The sequence below is a fragment of the Habropoda laboriosa genome, unplaced genomic scaffold, assembly GCF_001263275.1.
Source record: "Habropoda laboriosa isolate 0110345459 unplaced genomic scaffold, ASM126327v1 scaffold9, whole genome shotgun sequence".
Classification (NCBI taxonomy): Eukaryota; Metazoa; Arthropoda; class Insecta; order Hymenoptera; family Apidae; genus Habropoda; species Habropoda laboriosa.
This window is the reverse complement of record NW_017100191.1, coordinates 1,270,311-1,291,274: the sequence shown is the minus strand read 5'-3', so window position 1 is coordinate 1,291,274 and position 20,964 is coordinate 1,270,311. Positions and strand designations below refer to the sequence as shown.

Sequence of the window (20,964 nt, the reverse complement as noted above, 5' to 3'; positions counted from 1 at the left end):
AAGCGAATTACCATATCGTTGGGTGGCAAGTGGAGTTGGCTGTGGCGACGGTGGCTATTTCCGCGGCGTTCATGGCGATCGGAGGGAAGGAAAGCGGCACGCAGTGAAGTTAACCTAGCATATCCTCCGTTACCGTGCTATTGTCTCCGTTTCTTCTATTCCCCATTCGTAAATGTGCTCGTTTATTGTGTGAAGCTTTCGGTTTTGTCCGAAGTGTGTACAGCACTGGATGAGATTTTTGCGTATTAATGCGTTTCATCTTAGTCGCTGCACGGGTGCAAACAAAAGAAAAATGTGTAATGATGTCGATGGTGTGGAGAAAGCGGAGAGGAAGAATGAAAATAGCGGATATGTGATTGGACCTTGAGACAAGCTGGTGGATGGAGAAAGTGAGGTCTGCAAAACTAGGGAAACGTGGGGAAAACCCGGAAAGGAAGGGTGGTGAAAGTGACCAGGATGCGTCTTGGACTAGTTCATGGCAGGATGAAGAATTTGTTACGGTATTGGAATTAAAGAGTTAGACCGCCTTTGAGGCCTTGCAATTCTTTTTTTTTTTTTTTTAATAATTAATTCCATGGAAAACATTTCATAAGGGTTTCATTATATCGCGTTGAAAATCACTAGTCTGGAAAGGAGCGATGTGTTGCTTACCTGAAAATGATACCTAACTTTGGAATTCTTCTTTGTTTTTAATAATTAACTCGATGGAAAACATTTCGTAAGGGTTTCATTATATCATAATATTTATGATTTCGCTAGCCGGTTTATCTGCACAATCAGACAGTCTACGTCAGATCTCATACGTAGTAGCTTTAGGCTAGATATCAACTTTCATTGTCATCTCCGTGTACTATTTTACGATCAGGTAATAAGATGATATTATTATTATCTGTAACAACGGTGATCGGTAGATGAACGATAAAGAGCAATGGACACGCGGACGAATCTCATCGTCCGCCCCTCTAAAAGGGTATCGTAGATTTCGTAGCCCGATTCCGTACTCCTCGCACGGGCTGCTACACTTTCTGCCCGTGACACAGAGTGCCGTACGTCGTCGTGACCGAGGCGGGCTACCCTTAGGACTACACCTACGCTGACCCAGCCGCGTGTCGGTGTACCAGTGGGTGCACGTCCGTGGCGATATACATGTGCCCGGCTCTCATGGTTGTGTCGACAGGACTTTACGTGTGCGCGGACCCTGTTCGTGGACCCTCTGCGCGTTTCCACCATCACAGGAGGTGGATCGGAAGCGCGCATGCTCCCACGGCCAAGAATCTCCCCAGTCAGGGTAAATCTGCCACCGAATCAAGACGTGGTGCGTGTTCGCGTCGCCCTATATACAATGTCGCGTATACAGACGCGAAATTTTTCTTAAAAAAAATTTGAAACTTCTGGTGAAAATTGTTGTTGAATGGAAGTCAGGAGGAACTACCAGTTCATCGTCACAGGAATGTTCCCCGATACTCCAGCAGTCGTCGTGTGAACGTAGTGTGATTAATATCAAGTGTGTAATTAAGTTTCTCGTAAAAACCAGGAACGAGATGTTTTATGGGGAGAAGTCAGGTGAAACTACGTTGAAATTGTTCTCGAAAATGCACTGTTCTACGGTTCGGTTGAATTAGGTCCTGAAAGAGACCTGTCCGCGAGCAGAAGCTTCCCACTCTTTTCCGCGAGTGACACTTCCGATCGAGTTACTCCAAGAGCATCGAACTTTCGGTGTGTTAACACACCGAGAACAAAACCGCGACAAACGAGGGGTGAATAATTGCCTGCTATAGTGTTTGAACGTGACGCGAGTCCCCTTCAAACGTAACGCGATCATCCCCGGAGCAGTTCACCTTCGGTCTCCGCCAATTTCCTCGCAGCGTTTCACTATTTTTACGTGAAACAAAGGTGCTTCTCCTCTTTGGAAGTGTCGAATCGATCGAACCCGATTCGAAGTGGTCAGGTGTCCAGTTACCAGGCACAGATCGAAACAGAGGCGGGTCGAAAAGTGCATCGAATCCAGTTCCTCCTACCCGTCGCAACGATCCACTCGAAACTTTCCCGTGACACGGTTACGGGAAAAGTTTTCCGCGTAAGCGTTCCCGACGCGCGTTATCTTCCGCGTTGAAACTTTACCGGGTCCCGCGAGTGTGTGCACGTTTTCGGTTCATTTGGGAACGAAAATAGATAGACAGAGTATCCTATGGAAGTTCCTAGTGCGAACATTAGGCGCGAGGAGAATTCGTATCGCGGTGTTTTCGCGGCGATCTAGACAAGTGTCGGTTGAAAATCCTATAAGGATTCCGCGGTGTTGCTATGTCAGTGGGTGGACGGTGCGCTGTCATCCAGTGAAGAGGATGTAAATCGCTTCAGTACCAAATTGAACGCGCCATCAAACAGTTGCGGACATGGCTCTGAGGTGGCAGGCGAGGCTCTCCATTGCTGCCATACTCTTCATGTGTACGGAAGGTAATTATCAATCATGTCTGACCGATTCTGCTGTACAAGGACGATGACTATGGTGGTCTCCTCTTTGAAAATCTTCCCGAACAAGCGGCAAGATTACGGTAGGATTAAGTCAACGGGAGTTGAATCGAAAGCTGAATCCAAAGGATCTAACGGACAAGCAGAAGTTATTCGATCGAGAACGTAGGCAGCTATCGAGCGGCAAAATGGTACAGCTAATGGAATTACCGGCGTGCATGCGTGCGTGCGACGCGAATTTATAGTATGCATTATTCATAAGACTGCCGTCTGTGGCCCTGCCTCGTGAATGATACACGCTGTACACGCGGACATACAGAGAGAAAGAAAGACTTTTTTCTCTTCCGGCGTGTGAACGCGACATACACACACACACATGCACACCAGTCCTTCGTTTAATATCGATCTCGTAAACTAATTACGCGACGTGGTGCACCTCCGGACATACACCTTCCGCCGTGCGTGAATCCGCTGGAAAGACGAAACGTGAACATTCTTATCCAATCGCGGCGCTTATGACGATTTCTAACCCCCCATCGCGATTCACACCTCGTTTACGCGATTGTCGTTCTGGACGAACAACTTCGACAATTTCGTTCGAGGCTCCACACACGAGCGCTTACGAGAAGGGACTTTGTTCGCGGTTCAAGTTCGCCCCCGGTAAATTGAACGCTCGCCTCGGACCGCGGAACTTCCGGTGAACGGTTGAAGATCGTCCGGGACGTAATAACCGGATCGTTGTTCTTTTTCCCCCGGTTTTATTCGTCTGATCGTTACGAGTGGGTGAATAACACACCGTTATCCCGTTAGTGTTTCTCGTTTCTTCTCTGAAAATCCTTGGCAATTGGGATTTGTTTGAAGATGTTCCCGCTGGTTTAACTGCAGGGAACTAGGCGGACCGGGTTGAGCGGAAGTGCGCAACTTTCAGTTAATGCTAATGCGTCGGGTATTAATGCGTGGAAAATGGGTGAAATTAAACTGTGCGGATTCTAGGTGCAGATGATCTCTACCGAGAGTAGCAAGTTTTCTCCAATGAACTCACCCCCGTTCAGTTTTTATATCTTTCAATTATCGTCAAGCTGAAACTGTAACAGTGTTGGTACTACGTACGGAAAATAGTTGTACAAACTTGTACGTAAAGTTTGTACAGCATTGGTAAAAAATATTCGGCACTTTTGTTGCTACAACTATTTTTCTGGAACCTTTCTATTCTTCGTCATGCTTTGTCGGCTAGTTCAAGGGGATTTTAAAACAGTTGACCAGGTTTATATACAACTGAACGATCTATAGCCAACATTTTGTGTTACTTTCGAAAAGTTACAGCCTGCAGTTAGTTACTCGCTGCTAACACGCGTCAGTTTGTCCTTAGTTTTGCTGTTGATATTTTGAAAGTTAGAAAGTTCTTGAAATATGCCAAGAAAGAACGAACTAAAAGCGGCTTTCTTTTTTTTTTTTTTTAAACAGAGTAAAAGTGAGAAAGAAATTGCTGCGATTGTCAAATGTACGTAAAAGGTGACTAAACGAAATATCGAATAAATTAATAAAAGACGATCTACATTTCCTCCTAATACAGAAATATTTTTAAACAATTCACGTTTCGTAGCGTGTCTAATACTTTCGGCCAAGGCTACTTTTCAAGTATTTACGTCTCTGAAGTTACATTCCGCGCGTCGCAATTTTCTTTTAAAACAACCGATAGATGGAATTGCATTCGTTGCCTTAATTCTTGACCGGAAGAGTGATACGTTTTATTGCGAAGCTGGTCAGAACGGCGAGCCAGTGACGGATCACTTGGATCCATGCAACGCGTTTCGTTACTTCGATCGATCTGCGGGTACGCTGTTCACGGTTCGATTAAATCCATCGTTCGATAGAACTCGTTTTAACCGGAGGGCTTTTAATTACAATTAGAGGGAAATATTATATATCTGCTGGAGTTGACTGTTAATTACGAGCCGTTATCTCGCTGAGGCGTCGTAACGATTGACGCGGATCCATTTCCGGAAAGTTGGCCGCTTATCATTCGGGGTCACTTCGCGAGCTCGTACGAGTATGATACAATACTAGCTATGATACAATACAATGTCGTGAGTACTACGATGCAGGCAATAAAGTTTATGCTAATAGCCCTCGTAAAATCCGTTGCATTTTATGCATGCCGTTACTTTTACGCGCGCGCCACGCTAACTGATTCGAAACAATGCCGGTGAAATTCACACGACAAATAATGGAATCATTTTCAGGAAAAGAGGAGAAAAAAGGAAAAGCTATATATCATTTTTCATCTGTAAAATCATGATGGAACGCGAGGCCACACAGAGCGGAAACGCAATTACGATATTGGTGAAATGGGGTACAAAAATCGCTGGTAAATAAGATTTTCATGGTAATTAGAGAATCGGCCGGATGTACTTTTTTTTTCAAATCCGAATGAAAACTGCGCACGGCAAATATGTTCGAATTGCACGATACTCCTGCAAAACACGCGACGGTAAATTGAAAATTGATCTGCAATCAACAGATCTCTATAGCGTTTATCCCCAGTACTCGACTTTTCTGTTAAAATTCAACCATTGATGCATTCGATTCAGCTCCAGCTACCTCGCTGTTACACGCGACAGAAATTCGTATTTGCCATTGCTGGAACTCTTGGCAAACAGAGACTGAGAGAGAGAAAAAAAAAAGAGACAAAGGTGCGAAAGCGTAACTTTCACGTGGCAAAAGAAATGGTAACTTATTTCTGCGCAAATCAGGGGGCGAGGGAAATTGTGTTTTTTTTTTTTTTTTTTTTTTTTTGGTCGCGACAGTGTGCGGTCTCGCGCGTCTTCGCGTGCGATTCCGCTGCTGGCTATTTCTTTTCATACGGGCGTCCTAGGGAAACGTACAACTTTTGGAAATCTTATCTTATTGCCTCGCTTCGTCGCCGCCGAGTTTTCTAGGTTTCACTGCTATCGAACTCGCTCCGACTCGGAAGAACCATTGTGATTCCTTTATCTGGATGATAAATTGGACTATCCATCCCCTCTATTCCCCCACTCGTTTGCTCGAGTTTAAGAGGAATCGCGACTTTCGTTTTGCATCCTCGGCGATTTGTTATAATTCTTTATCCGCGAAGCAGTGGATAACGGGATTTAAGTAGAAAACAGGAGGGGGGAACGGTTCTCGTTCCATGTTGCGATCCGCTGAGTGAATTGCTCACGGAAAGGGTAAATCTACGGTGAAGAATGATTTTCATTCGCGCGGAGTTCAGCGTGAAAAAAGGTCGTTTACGGGGATTAGCGAAATTGAAACTGTAAAGGAGTTCGTTTCACTTTCCCGGAAGCCCCGTTGTAAAAACGGCAAAACCTTCTCTTCCGGATCCCTCTGAAATATATTATTTCCTTCTTGTTCTCTTTCACTCTCGTCCCCCCGAGCTAGAAGTAAGAAACCAGTTACGGTGTAACGGGTTGGTCCAATGGCGGAATCGAATATATGTACGTACGAGGAAGCCAAACCGCAGGAAATTTTCTACGTTTTATAGGGTCGAACGTTTTGTTCCAGCGACTGGTAACGAGCGAAATATTGGCTGCAAGAATGAGTATTCCTTGCTATTCGTTTTGCTATATAAAGGGTCGGTGCAGTGAATTCGAATTTTTCCGCGAAGTTTCGTATATCGGGGAAAATGATTCGGACTTATTACGAACTAAACTCGAGTAACAGACAATGAAGTTTGAGATAAAACAGGACGGAGATCGGTTATTTATACAGCTACTAAACTCACACACAGCATTCACTTGTTCGAGTGACTTAATTATAAGGGCATCGGGGTGAGGGAAAGTTGAGGATGTCGAACATCGAGGTTGGCGGCGAAAAACTATAGGGTCCTCGACCCTACGGAACTTTCTCGTTCGAAATCCATTCCCGCTGGCCACTTCCCATTATCGCGCTAATTTCATATTCGACGACCCGATTCGACGAAACTTTCGACGAGCTGGCCGATCGGAAAGCGTATTATTTTAAAATAAACTTCCCGGTAGCTGCCAGGTGCTCCGTCAATCTGAAAACTTCTCTCTCTTTCTCTCTCAGCTGGCCGAGAATTATAGGCGGAGATGAGGGTTGGACGGTTGCGGAGGGTAAAGGAAACTTCGTTCTCTCTCGGAATCGTTTTATCCCGCCACGAAACCCGGAAAGTATGACGAACCTTGAAATAACTTTTCGCAATAATAAAACGCCGCTTCCTTAGCAAGAGTTTGTCCCGAGTCGGCCGTGGTAGCCCGGGGCGCGGCTCGTTACTCTACCGGATCTTCTTTCGGCCTTTTTCCTACTACGGAAAGGAAGGGAACGCGACCAACCAATGAGAATAAAGTGGTTGGTAATTATTTTTACGCCTCGCGAGATTTTCAGCCTCCTCGGGTAGTTAGTTTCTATCTGAGAAAGAAAAATTCCCTTTCGCCGGTCTTTATCGCGCGAATGGTAAGAATTCGCGTGGAAATGAAATCGGATCAAGATCAAGGATCGGTGAAGTTGCTGGAACAAATCTGTACCTGGCAGCCGGACTGACAGGAGTCCATTTTGTTTTAAATTGAGTTATACACTTGATCTTACTGCTCCTTCCTTATTTTATAAGAATTCTGGAGGACTCTTTTTATATTGCATTTTAAATTCAATTACATCTTACTTAACTTCATGAGTTTCGGAAAAATAATTTTCTGGAAACGACTAACTTTCTGTTACTCGTTGAAAAGTTTATTATTTATTATCATTATTGTTATTATTGTTGTTAGTCTGGCTCTCGGGTGGAGAAACGTAACGAGGTCGGAAGTTAAAGGACCAAAAGCCAGTGTCGCATGCGGCATTCTGTTTTAGGATTCGTACAATAAAAGGATCACAACTAACAGTGCTTACAGTGCTTCCTCGAGCAATGCGGTTTCGATTATACGCTGACTTTTTTCTTAAGAAATTTAGACGTTCAAACAAATTTACACATTTAGCATACCTTTACAATTTTCTTCATCATGGGGAATAAAAAAAGTGAGAGAGAGAGAGAAAGAGTGAATGGAAAATCGTTTATGTGAAATTCAACACCGAGTTCAAATATATGTATAACGAACAGTCGAGTTTGTTTGCCGAGTTTGACTCTGCTCATATATACAGGGTGAGTCACGAGAAGCAGAACACCTGAATATCTTTGTTGGATTTAAAGATGTGAAATGTGGGTACATGAGAATTAGAATGGCTTCGAAGGATGCACATCGTCATCGTAATATTATTTTTTTTTTTTTGGGGCGTAAAATTAATTGAACGTTTCTACGTTTTTACAATAGTATATGTTATTCAGAGTCCGTATCCACGTTATTCGGGCGTCGTTCGCAAAAGTATGCTTCGAGGGTCGCGTCATCCTGCCGATCCCTGTCCACCCCTACGCGAACAGGCCCAGGGAAAAACCCAAAGATGGTCGCTTCAAGATGCTCGCTTCACCGTCTTCGTATTTTCAACAAAGTTTTTTTTAAATGGAATGCCCTATTTTTTTTACGCTAGTAGGAAAGCTCGTTAATTTCCAAGTGGAAAAGTATTAAACATCGTTTGTCCTAGAGCTAATAATTAACGAGATATAACAACTGTAGAGGATATGTAAGAACGAATTCGCGAAGCGTGTGCCACGCTTGCTTCGGGGACAATTCCCGACGATATGCGAATCATATGGATCAAACTGTCGTTAATATCTCGTTAATTTACACATTACCGATTACATTAATTATTGTTATAACTTCGTTTTATTGTATCCTAAGTTTATTTTTGTTCTCAGTGTCTTACTGCTTCTTCCCCGTGGCGTACACATATTCTATCCTTTTCTCGGGAAACGTTGTTTATCAATAGACCTTTAAACATGACACACTTCGTTTGTTATTATTTCAACCACAATATATGGCAAATGAAACAATTGAGGTGGTATTATTATTATGACACGCAGTGTATGTATGCATTGGAAGAATACAAATGTTCTTCGGGAAGCACTGTATTTCATGTACTATCGGAAAAATTAAAAATGCCAATAATTAGTTCCCAAAAGAGCCAGTTTCAGTACAAAATTAATAGTATTTAGACACACTATTATTCGACTGTTGTTTGCAAGGATGACTCGTCATTTTATAGGCAACGGTTTAATCCTCTTTTCAAAAAAATTCTTATCTGTCGAATTAAAAAACTGATCTAATATTGATTTCAAATGGTCTGCGTTCTGGAAGTTTTTGCATGTGAAAAAGTTGTGTAATAGATGGTAATCGAATGGTGTCAGGTCAGGAGAATATGGTGGGCGTTGTAATTGCTTAATTCTCTCTATTGTTGTTTTTGACGCGTGCTGTCGGACGTTATCGCGGTGAAAAAGAATATCGAATCTAGATAAGAAGCGACATTACTTCTGCGATGACCTAATAGCGTTTTTAATATGTAAAGTTTCTTTCTGTGCTTGACGTGTCGTAAACCTACAGTTATTCCCAAAAATATTCGGACGCTGTATAACCTTCCCTTTCTGGCGATGTATTTAGGTTAATTATAAAAAGGATCGAGTTGTTGCTTTTTGTCATTTATTGTACTTTAGGATTATGTATTGTTGGTTTAATGCATTCTCGTATATGACATTACGATGCAAATTATTCTAAATTATGTCCAATTACTATGTTGTACAAATATTTACATACTCGGCAAAAATTAACATTTTTAATATTCACAGTATAATGCTCGTATTATTCATATTCATAATACTTCAAATATAAATATTTTTGCCCGTGCAGTGTTTCATAGTTGCTTTGTTAGCGTCCGAATATTCCTAAGGGTAACTGTATGTGACCAGCGTAAATCAATTAGCTCGAATTTCAACCCTTTCCTTACTAAAGCTGGCTATAGTTAGGTGAACGCTCGCTGTATCCTACCGGTGACTATAGTCACTCGTTGAAATTTCTAGCACAGCATACCTTGATATCTCCAAGGAAAGCATTTGGTTTTATTGTCTGAAAAATCGTGAAAATAACGAAAAAAGTAATGCTACGCCCGCTAAAGTGTACGCTCGCCTCTCGACTGCCCCGTAGAGCGGCAGCGAACGCGCGGCCAACTCTGTCGTGGCGAAAGGGTTAAGAACGTGGAACTGATGCAGAATGAAGTGAACAACACGTAGCGAATAAAGTAATAAAAATTGAGGCAGAGTACCGGTGAAAACGAAGATCGTTACAAGAATTTGCAGAACGACAAAGCCTGAATGCACAACACAGCCCTTGTCTTCTTACATTCCTCTCGATTCCCTTGTCAGAACGCTCGAGGGCAATGTATACTTCGTCTCCGCGACCGATTTCCCGATCTCGTTATATTTCTTCCACCGACTATACCTACACACCTTCGATAAGTTCTTCGAGGCTTCTTCGATGGTGGAAGTGGTGCACGCACAGCGCACGTGCGCCTGGCGTCGCGAGGCTTGTTACTTCGAAGCTCTTGTAGAGTAGGAAACATTCAGTTCCGGCGTGTTTTAATTACGAGCCTAAGTGCGAGCACCCTCGACCCGTTTAAGCGCGGGAGCCTGCGCCAGTCCTCCTGCTGCATTTCCGTGTCACGTGACGAGTGACGATAAACTCACAAAATCATGGCCGTTCCATTATTCCGCGACGTGGCCCACTTGTCCCATAATGGATACGTCGTGTCGTCGGCTCGTTCTCACGCCGAGACAAGGGTAGGAGGATCGACCTTTGCGCATTCGATTTACGCGGGAGGAAAAAAGGAGAACGAAGAAGAAGAAAAGGGGGAGGGTGGATGCAAGGCGCAGATGGGAGGGGCGAGAGAGGGAGGCTTCGAGCCTTAATTAATTGCTTTTATCTCGTGCTACTCTCTTGGAACGTTCTCCTCCTTCCTTTTTCATCCCCCTCTCGTATTTTCTTCGGCTGTTTCCTTTTATTTCGGTCCTCGGTGCACGAGAGAGGGAGAGAGAGTGCGCGCTACGGGGGTGCAGCAGCTCGTTTCGAAGGAACGAAGCAATGAAATCTGATCCGAGATCGTTAACGGCTCTAATAGGGCCGATACGGTGCAGCTTATGCGCCGATAAATTGCAAGAACGTGCGTCGGGACGCTCTCTTTGATGATCCTGCCCGCTTCCACACCTCGAGGGCAATTTACCGTTTCCAAAGGCTTCTTAAGAGAGATTTTTCACGCGATGAATATTACGTTCCATTGTAACTCTCGGATATTCGTCTCGCTCGTTTACTCGTCACTCTATCACCGTCTCTTTCGTATCGTTTCGATAGAATTTTCCGCGCTACGGAGTCACTTTTTTTCTACAATTTTATTTCGGAAAACAACAACCGTTCATTTTTCCTCGTTACGTTAATTGAAATTGTAACGTGCAGTCGACACGTCAACGCGGGATTTTTTCTCCTTTGACTGTTTTAATTCTGTTCATTTTTGCATATATTTTTTTTTATTCTGCAAATTAGTCGTGCACGCGTATAGTTGTGGCGCGTGTTTATTTGTTGTTGATATAATTGCCCGGTGAGCGGAACTTTGTACCGTGAACGAAATAAATAACTTGGCTAGAAATTGCACGGTGATTGTTCGGCCATATAAATTACAAAAGCGTCGCGTCATTGTTATTTAAATTTTCCAGTTGATTTTTACCTTTTCAACGGGAAAACGGATGGATTTAATTCACCTCCTCGCCCGAGTATCTACGTTTTTATTGTGTAAATAATATAATTCCCTCTCCGTTTTCACTGCAGGCTTGTAGGTTCATTTCGCGAAAATTCATTTCCACGTCGCGGGTTTCATACGATTTCACTAAATCCTCTTCCACGATCGTTATTCACCAAATTGTTTCACGTGATTTCAACTTTTCGCCCCGTTACGATTCCGCCGGTCCCCCTGTAATTTCCCCGATGATTTTCTTCGCTGTAATTGAACCGGAGGTCTTCTGTACACCTGGAATACTCTCGGTGCACGTCGACTTTTCGTTCACCTTGAACAGCCATTTAATGTAAGCGCACCTCGTTGACTTTCATTGAATGCATAACCATTTTAGCAATGTAAGCGGGCGCCAGTTATGATAATTCCAACTAATGTTATCTCGTTATTAACCTCTGAGAACGTTCAAGGCAGCCGCTCGGTATCTTTGCTTGTTCACCTCCCAAGAGGTTTTCCCTCGAACGTGAGTCAAACTCAGCCGCCATCGGTTATTCGCCGATCCTACAAGACCCGTCTTCGAAGCGCAATATTATTTCTCTATTATTTTTTCACGACACTCGGAGCTTAGGAGTTACAACGCTCTCGAATTTTCTGTCGGTGATATATACATGCTGGGTAGTACGTAACGACCTGATAATCAAACAAGAACGGAGTAAAATCTCGTTTCGTATATCAATATTCCCGTCGTTTTGCTCGCGTCTTGTTCCCATCCACAAATCATCCTGGGTGGCGGCCCGTGAAAGTTATGCCGGCGGGCCACGTATACGCGTATACACGCCGGCTATTTATTTCCCGCAATCTGCGGTGACGCGAAAAAATAACGCAGCCCCGAGACCGCATACCATCGTATACGGAACGCGATGCAGGAGAGACAAATCTGTGACGCGGTCACGCGACCAACCCCCGCGTGATTAAATTACATTGGCTATTTAAAAGATAAGGAGAGCCCACCCTTATCGAACTTATTTATCGGGACCATTCGGCCGGGGCTCGAAAGACCGATGTGCCTGTTCACCATTTTCACCCAACCCCATTTAATTCTTTGATTTACACTAAATACGCACGTGAGCTCGCCAGATAATTAACTGCGTCCTGAAAAGAACAGCTTGTATTCATTTTTCCTGGGTAGGCGCGAACGCAGGCCTGATTAGCCTCGCGAATTCCTTCACCGCGCTGGATTAATTCAATCCCCTCTGGGGAAATGTATTTTACAAGGCTGTCGAGTGGGTACACTTGACAGAGATATAAAATTACAGGTTTCGTGTACGTAAGTACGTATTAGGACAGTTATTGAATGTGAAGCGAGCCTAAAGAATTATTACGAAATTATTAAGGTGCAGCCCCCTGAGGCGTCTAAAGATAGGGTAAAGCTTGAGAATTTTTTTTACAAGTAACTAGTAAATGAAAAGTTTCAATTTTGTTCGGAGAGTATGAATGTAACTTTCCTACTTTTTCCTAATTTTTGAAAAGTAAAAATGTTACAAAGGGGAAGAGTTATTGCGGTTAAAGATTGAAACGTCTGAAATAGAAAGTTCTTTTTGATTGTATGTCAGGACTTTTTCGATGCGTCAATTGTTTAATTTTTTACAAAGGTTTAAAATTGATTTTTTGGTCAGAAGAGGTTTCTCCTCTTTAAACTGTCACCATTTCTATAATAACTGCAATTTTGAAGAATCTTAGGTTAGCTTCCTAAAAAATTGGAGAAGAAAGCTGAGAGTTACGTTTATATTCTCAGAAAAAAATTGAAACTTTTCATCTAGTAGTTACCTATAAAAAAAATTCCCAAAATTTACCTATTTCTAAACGCTTCAAGGTGGTACACCCTCTTACAATGCTGTCATAAAAATAAGATTTTAACAGTGTGTCGTCGATTATGCCACGTTAAACTTTATCACGAAATTGAGTTTGAGAATGAGTTTTGTTGAATAGGTCGTTGAACTTGTCTCGGAAACCGCTTTCGTATAAAACAACTTGTAGCTGTAAATTAAAAAAAAAAAATCGTAGTATTGTCATTGCAAATTAAAAAGATCTATTCAACTCGTTGTATTCTGTACCAAAAGTAACGAAACTTTATCCTCCACTATTTTTCTCATAAATCTACCGCTTACGAGAAGAACGTTGGAAACTAATATGGTGAACTCGTTGATAGAGAACATGTCAGAATTGATTTGATGTTTCATCGACTGCATTCTAGATTTGTTAACACGTATGTTTCATGCTCCCTGCAGTCTTTTCCCTCCTTTCTCTCCCCGTTGAATTTGCGTGAAACTAAGGGAAGCATTGATACGTTTTTCCTCCCCTATAATTGCCCGACTTCATTGTTACCTTCACGTTACGTTTCACGAATTTTTCGCCAGTTTCAAATCGAATACGCGACAGACTGTCGAACTGAATAGTTCACCGGTAAGTAGCTACGGTGTGTCTCCCGTTTTCAATATGTGTCAGGATGGCCGGATGAATAAAACTGTGCGCAACTGATGTGACCTGTTTTTCTGCTCTCGCTTACCGTATTTTTAACTCGATTCGATTCGCTCCCGTGAATCACGAAAATCTACGCTAACCCCATAAACCTGTGTATACGTATACAGTTTACCACGAAAACTGAAATACAAATTTTTCACAATATTTCTCTTTTTTCTTTTTCTCCAACGAGACAGATACAAAGTGCATTTTCAGCCTAGATGAGTGTACTTAAACTTTCGCGACAGAATGTACACGCATCGTGAGTGCACTTTATTTAATTCGTTTCCGTGGCAAGTGGAGGACGTAGAAACCGGAAGGTAGGAATCGTGAGAGCTCGAGAAATAAGATCATAACTCTCAGGAAAACGATCCTTGCATGGTTCGTTAGATGTCGTTCTCCCCCGGGGAGGAACAGACCGATCTAAATATTCAGATCGCTAGCGACGAAAGCCGGGATAGCGGAAAGCCTCTCTCTCTCTCTCTCTCTCTACGTGGCTCCTTCTGTTTGGAAATTGCGGCGAGATATAGGGTGAACCGGTGGCGCAGCCGGACTCGCTTAAATACCTTAATCTCGAAACGCCAATGTGATTCGCGTGCAAATCCTTTGGGCCAAAGTGTGGCAATAACGTCGTCGAATCAGGGGGGGATTTCGCTGTAAAGTAATCTAGACCTTTGACACGCGCCTCCAGAGATCCTAACACACCAATTCATCTAGCAATTGGCAATCGCTTTTTGCGAGCAAGTGTACGTGCACGGTTAAACGTGTGTCATTGATAGCGATACGACGCGTATCATTGCGACACGTTAACTTTATCTTGAGGATCAGAGGTACACCTAGAGGTGCACACGGACGCTTAGCAGGTGTTTGGTCGTTAACGTTTAACTGGCAAACAAGAAACGTTTGGAGTTCGCACCAGACTATAGTCACTTCTTGCAAAGTTAATTCTGTCAAACTATGCTTTAGACTAAATACACCCCGAGACTACTGTTCCATAAGAGATTGTGCTTCTTGGTTACGCGGTATTCGTCAAGTTCCGGCTTGTATGTATTAAGTTAGAGAGCGACAGAGGGTGCAGAACGAGCGATAAAGCCTACCGTCGACGTCGCCCCGTCGTTCCATCCGCGAACCTTCGATATAAGCGTGCGCGAGACACCGTTACGCGACCCTCTCTCTATCGGCGTACATTTTACGACACTGCAATAACCGCAGCTGTTGCAATATCTATCCGCACTTTCGTGTCAACCGCCTCTCCTCTGCACGGCCGTTTCTTTCTGTTCGCCACATGCTCGAATAATTTCCCTCGGTGAGGAATGGCGCACGTGCACTCTCTTCCCAGATGTCTTCTTCACGGACCTCTGGATAGGTACATATGGACACTGTTATACGTCTTTCGAATCAAATTATTGTTCGAAAAAATGCAAAGGTGCTCCTTGAAATGGCGCGAAAATTCTATTAAAATATTAGCAAATAGGTGGAAAGTCGGTTGGCTCATTGTCAGTGACATTTACGCATGGTATGTGTTAGAATTCAACGTTTGATATAGCTGTGGTACATATGGACACTATTACACATCTTTCGAATCAAATTATTTTTTGAAAAAATTCAAAAGGGCGAAAATTCTATTAAAATATTAGCAAATAGGTGGAAAGTCTGGTAACTCGGTCACATTTACGCATGGTGTGTATTCGCGAATTTCACCGGATCACTGCATTCCACAATGTTCGACATACGGCGACTCTTACTAACATTCGGACACTCTTTAGAACAGTATAACTTTCTTTAAATTGGACTTAACGACTTGAGTTTTGTTGAGAAGTTAGAAGGATTAGTATACTAGATGACGCGTATAAAATTTTTTGTAAATGTCATTAAAATTAAGATTGTAAATGTCACATTCAACAACTTTTTTATCTGAACCCGTAATGAAAATTTAAAAAATATGTTTTGTAGATTTATGCCAATTATACGCTTGCTGAAAATTTGATCGAAATCGGTTAATGTTACTATGAGCTACAAATCGTTAAAGATTGTGAAAATCGCACTATTTCACGACGTTCGACCTGTAATTGTAATAAATCTGAAGATTCCTACATCTTTCGATGCCTGTTGCTTGTTTCTCCATCTACCGATTTCGGTGAAATTTTCAGCATGCGTATAATTGACACAAATCTACAAAACGTATGTTTTAAATTTTCGTTACAAGCTCAGGTAAAAGAGTTGTAAAACAGTGACCCTTACAATTTTCTTCGTAATTCCCACAAATTGCAATATTTTCAAAAAATTTTATACACGTCATCTAGTATACTAATCCTTCTAACTTCTCAAAAAGACTCAAGTCGTTCGATCCAATTTAGAAAAAGTTATACTGTTCTAAAGAGTGTCCGAATATTAGTAAGAGTCACTGTAGCTGTGTCGACAAAATATCACGAAACAGTCATATAATACCTTTTGGTATTGCTGTAGCTGCGTCTACGCTATATGACGTAATACGTCGTACAGAGTGATTCTACTACTCGGCATAGTATCGCGGTTATACAGTGAAATGAAAAATGTCAAAAAACGTATGGAAGAATGTTTGAAATGTAATAATGAAACGTTCGAGCACTTAACCCTTTGCACTCGAGATGCGACTAAGAACTATAATTTACTATTTGGCAAATAATTAACAGATGCACCCCAGAAGCTGACATTTTCCAGAACAGCAGGTCTATGGACCTCCATAAATTGTCCACCATATTTTAGAGGTCTCAGCAGCGAAATACTTTGAAAGAACCAACTTCTAACGAAGTGTATTATTATTGAGGATCTTTAATTTGCGAATAAAGATTGACTCAATCGACTGCAGAGAAAAAGAACGTTTATTGATAGAAATGTAATACAAAACAACGGAGGCGAAAACCCGAGTGAAAAACAGGTACTCAGTTCGACTGTTTAAAATGCGGAGAAGCATTTGTACTTGGATCGGAACCACTGTCAGCGGACCCATGGCTTTTATGGCCCGGCCTGGGCCTACGTTAAGCAGAGAAACTCGCAGTAGAAAAATTCAAAATATAATCTATTCTCAATAATTATATTGAAGCAAAATTGTCATATTCGTTAATATATGTATGGTTTTCTTTCTATCTTAGTTTAAAAAAATTTCGTTAATTTTACCGAGCAAACAAGTTCCGATTTGTTACTTGCTTACGGAAAAAAGGGTCTTCGAGTGCAAAGGGTTAAAAATTTTCGAAAAAAGTGAAATATCTCGCAAAGTATTGAATTTTTCACTTATCCCCGGAATTACTCGAAGAGCCTAATTCATGCAGACAAGAATTTTGTGATTCTATTTAAAAAAAAAAAATTCGTACCACGAGATGACAGAGCTTGTTAAACAGAGTAATGTTTTCCTCTGTCATTTTTTTCCAATTTCATTTGAAACAGAGCTACAGCCTGGCCTACTTGCTAGAAGTTATAACAATGTTATATAAAATTTTTCTTTCACTTTTCACAACTTTTATAACTTGGCTGTGTAACGTGTTATGTCACATAGCCTACACAATTTTGATATACATCGTATCGCAATATTATGTGTCTCTCTGTAACATTGGACTGCTAATTAAGGCTAAAATAATTAAACCGTTCGAATTCCCGAGCAATTTCAAGTTCACCGTGACGAAACAAATTCTTCTTTTTTTTTTTTTTTTTGCCTGGTAGAAAGAATGCAATTGCCAGAGTCGACGTCTATGTAGGTTGGGACAACTCTGTCGTCATAATGCGCGCCACGGTCCATGTCAAACGACGGTAGGTCCAATTACTAGAAGTCAGGATAGAAGAAAGGGGAGAGGAGAAAAAAGGAGAGAGCGACGAATCAGGCTTTTTCTCACCTGAATGAAAATGAATGGGCGGGCAATTTGTCGCGGTAGCACTCGTCCATAAGTCATTGAAAATTGTCATTGCAATTTATCACGGTCCCACGGGGAGTAATTTTATTTTCACCGCGCGGTCGCTCGCGCGCGTGCTCAACTTCCAACGAGAGAGATCCATCGCTATTTTCCATTAAGCGCGATTTAACGGCGATAAGGAATGCTAACTGTGCTCAATCATCCTGGTAATTACGGACGTCCAGCGAGAGTTTCTTTATAAACTCGAGGAAATACCGTTAGACATTGTTATATCGATAAAGTATAACCTGTACAATGTATGCATTCGTGTAAGTACATCCATACATATGTACGTATGTATGTAGGTGTAAGAGGAGCGAGTTCGCCGATCGGATATTCGAGGATCACAAATATCCAGCTACTTGAATAAAGGAATATCTATTGGTGGTATGGCAGCATTGGTAAAGAGATTTTCGATATCTCGCGGCGTGTTTGCGAGTGCAGAAAATATTCGTGGCAATTTCTCGAGATCATGTGGCCATTGGTAATTCAAATGTGAGTTTCGCTCTACACTTTTTCATGCAGAAGAAATTTCCATCGACGTGAGACACCGTGTATCGATTATTTTCTGCACGGTCGAAACAAGGCCTGAACGGAATATTTGTTCAGAGTCTGAATTTAATCTGTAAAGTAGATTACGTATCAGGATTATCAGATGGGTTTTCCTGGCTGCTGTCAAATCACTCGATTAGAATTTACGAACGGAAATAACGCATTTTCGAAAGGATGCATAAAAAAGTAAGAAGATTCGAGTCACTGGAACTTACTCGTATCTTTAAGTGCGAGAATTTTTCATTATCAACACTAAAATATTACATTTTTCAGTTATCTTCGAGAAGGAAAGAAAGGAAAAGTAATTTAAAAATAATAAGAAAATAATTTCGCTTATCTTCGGAAAGGAAAGGAAGAAAATAATTTGCAGAACACTTTTCGCTTATCTTCAGAAAGAAAAGAAAGGAAAGTAATTTAAAAATAATAAGAAAATAATTTCGCTTATCTTGAAAATGGAAAGGAAGAAAGTAATTTGCAAAATACAAATATCTGCCGTGTTATCTGTACTAGCTTGCGTGTTTTTATTCCAATTTACGATGTGCCTCAAAGGAAAGTTTACTATCAATTCCAGCGAAATAAAATCCACAATTTTAAAACTGAATTTTTTGATTTCTGAACACTGGTCGTAACATTGTGCTACACTCCAAGCAGAAATATGCAAAAGCTCGGATAAAACTGACTTATGTTAGCATGCCCATCGGCAATTCCAGGACGTTCATGTCGCTCGAAACGTGCGTGTTATCCTGTTTTTGAGCACTCGCTTAATATGTGCATTCTACCCAACCATTACTTCCGATGCATTCAATAAGACACTATTTCGACTGTATATAGGTTGTACAAATACACTTTCATACAAGATCAATAAACTGATTCAAACTTGTAAAGCAGCTCAACTCTTGAACCAAGACTTAAAGTACACTCTAATTCATAAGTATTAGAACGCTTATTGAATCCGAACTAAGTCTAAACAGTTATGAAGGAAATTGATAGTGAGGATCAGTGGCAAAGAAAAAGTTGTGGGCGTCCTCCTAGTGGACTTGTCAGTAAGGTTTTCTAGGAGACCAGTGTCTTAGAAGGACTCAGGTCAGAAGTTCTATGTACGGTGGGTGATCAAATTATTAGTGCCACAATACGAAAAATATGTCTTTTGTTTTTGTGCAGAAATAAAATCACAACATCAAGGTTTTCACGCTAGACAATTGTTAATTAACGATTGTTCACTAACGATACGCGAAACGGTTAGACTTAGCTTATGTAGTTGTTTTCGCCCGCGTCCGCGACGAGACTCGCGTTGTCGGACCGTGGTCTCGTGGAAGTCGTAAGTTTCCACGTAGTTTTTACCGCGCCGCGGATTAGGCGATTTCCTGGCGAATTGTTCGATAGGCCAGGATGATTTCGTTGGATTGAGGAGTTAACTTTTAAATTAATTATTGTAGGAACCGACGACGGAAAAATATTGACGGACCCAACGGGAATCGAACCCGGGATCTTCGGCTTAGCAAGCCTAGGCTTTTGCGCGCTACGCCAACTACGTACAATTGATAAACAAATTGCCTAGGTACTTTAGAAAAACGATACTGTACTTCGCAAATATATTTGAAATTTAAAAGAAAAATATAACAAAGACCGATCGATATCTATCTATATCAGGGGTGGCTAGCTACGCTACCTTTGGAAGCCACATTTCAGGAAGGAATATTTGAAAGAGCCATTAATTTATCTTTGATAACAAAACAAACTGTGAGATTAGTTCAGATGGTATCAATTAGTTTACTGATAACATTTTAACAAGAAACGAAATAAAATAATTACTTTTGCACATTGATCAGTTTTAGTTTACCATATTTCATACATACATTTTATTTGCATAAGAGCCGCGTTATAGCCACCCCTGATCTATATTGATCTTCAGATAAAAAAATACCTCACACACACGCAGGTAAGAATCATTGTTTACGACGCGGCGAGACTTTATAAGCCTGCACACTTATACCGGCCATAACGCGATATAGCTATCGCGCGTCTATAAATATTGATGAGCCTTTAAAAATAAAGTCCGCTACCGGGCGTTCGTCGAGGATAAATGGAAGTCTCGTGGGTAAATAGTACCCGTCTAAGAAAGAAAGTAAGCTTTCTTTAGCCGCGACCTAAAAGCTCTCCAATGAAATTCACGCGGCTTTGAGCCCTGTTCCATAAACACCGATCGCTCCTCTTGTCCATTCCAAGCAAAAATATAGGCTAAACGACGAATATCCGTCGTTCTTAATTTATCTCGCTCGCGAGTGAACAGTGACAATGATCCAACGTGAGAGAATCAGAGAAGGCGAGGAGGTTACGTCACGGGTGATTATGTATACTGGTGACACATTGCCGGAAAGTCGATGTGCTAGAGTTAGGTTATAGGAACTGTAGAGGGATGGAGCAAGCGAAGGAGAGAGAAAGAGATATCTATGTAGTCCTGGGAAAGCCAAAGAGGAGTCCCTGGAGTGCACGAGAAAGCTCGTTATAAGCTCTTGGAGCCTAGTTGTTGCTGCAGAATTAATTAAAGCGAGCGCGTGGTAAAGCACATAAAATATCTGGAAAATGCCCCTCGATTACGCACGCGATGGATTTATTATATTGTCTTGATCACTCCTGTATAAGCAGTCACGTGGACGAAGAGCAATTAACACCTCTACGATGTGTGTGTGTTATTTTGCTGATTAAAATTAAAATTATAGCGAACTTTAACTTTTTAAAAATAGAGTAAACCGCTTCTGCTCGGTTTCTGTACGCTGTTAAAGGGTTAAAGGCTGAATCAATACGTGAGCTATAATGGTAACACTCGTTCGTATTACGCAAGACGGTAGGTAATTTCCTCGAC

The 20,964-nt window shown here is 41.7% G+C and overlaps 1 protein-coding gene across 1 annotated transcript in view; it reads left to right on the top strand.

Moving 5' to 3' along the window:
* Positions 1–2,393: 2,393 nt before the first annotated feature.
* Positions 2,394–20,964, top strand: part of LOC108580322 (cell adhesion molecule 2-like) — a 35,851-nt gene continuing 17,280 nt past the window's right edge. Inside the window, exon 1 of the mRNA XM_017944049.1 lies at positions 2,394–2,454. Coding sequence (XP_017799538.1) covers positions 2,394–2,454 — 61 coding nt within the window. The remainder of the gene's footprint in view (positions 2,455–20,964) is intronic.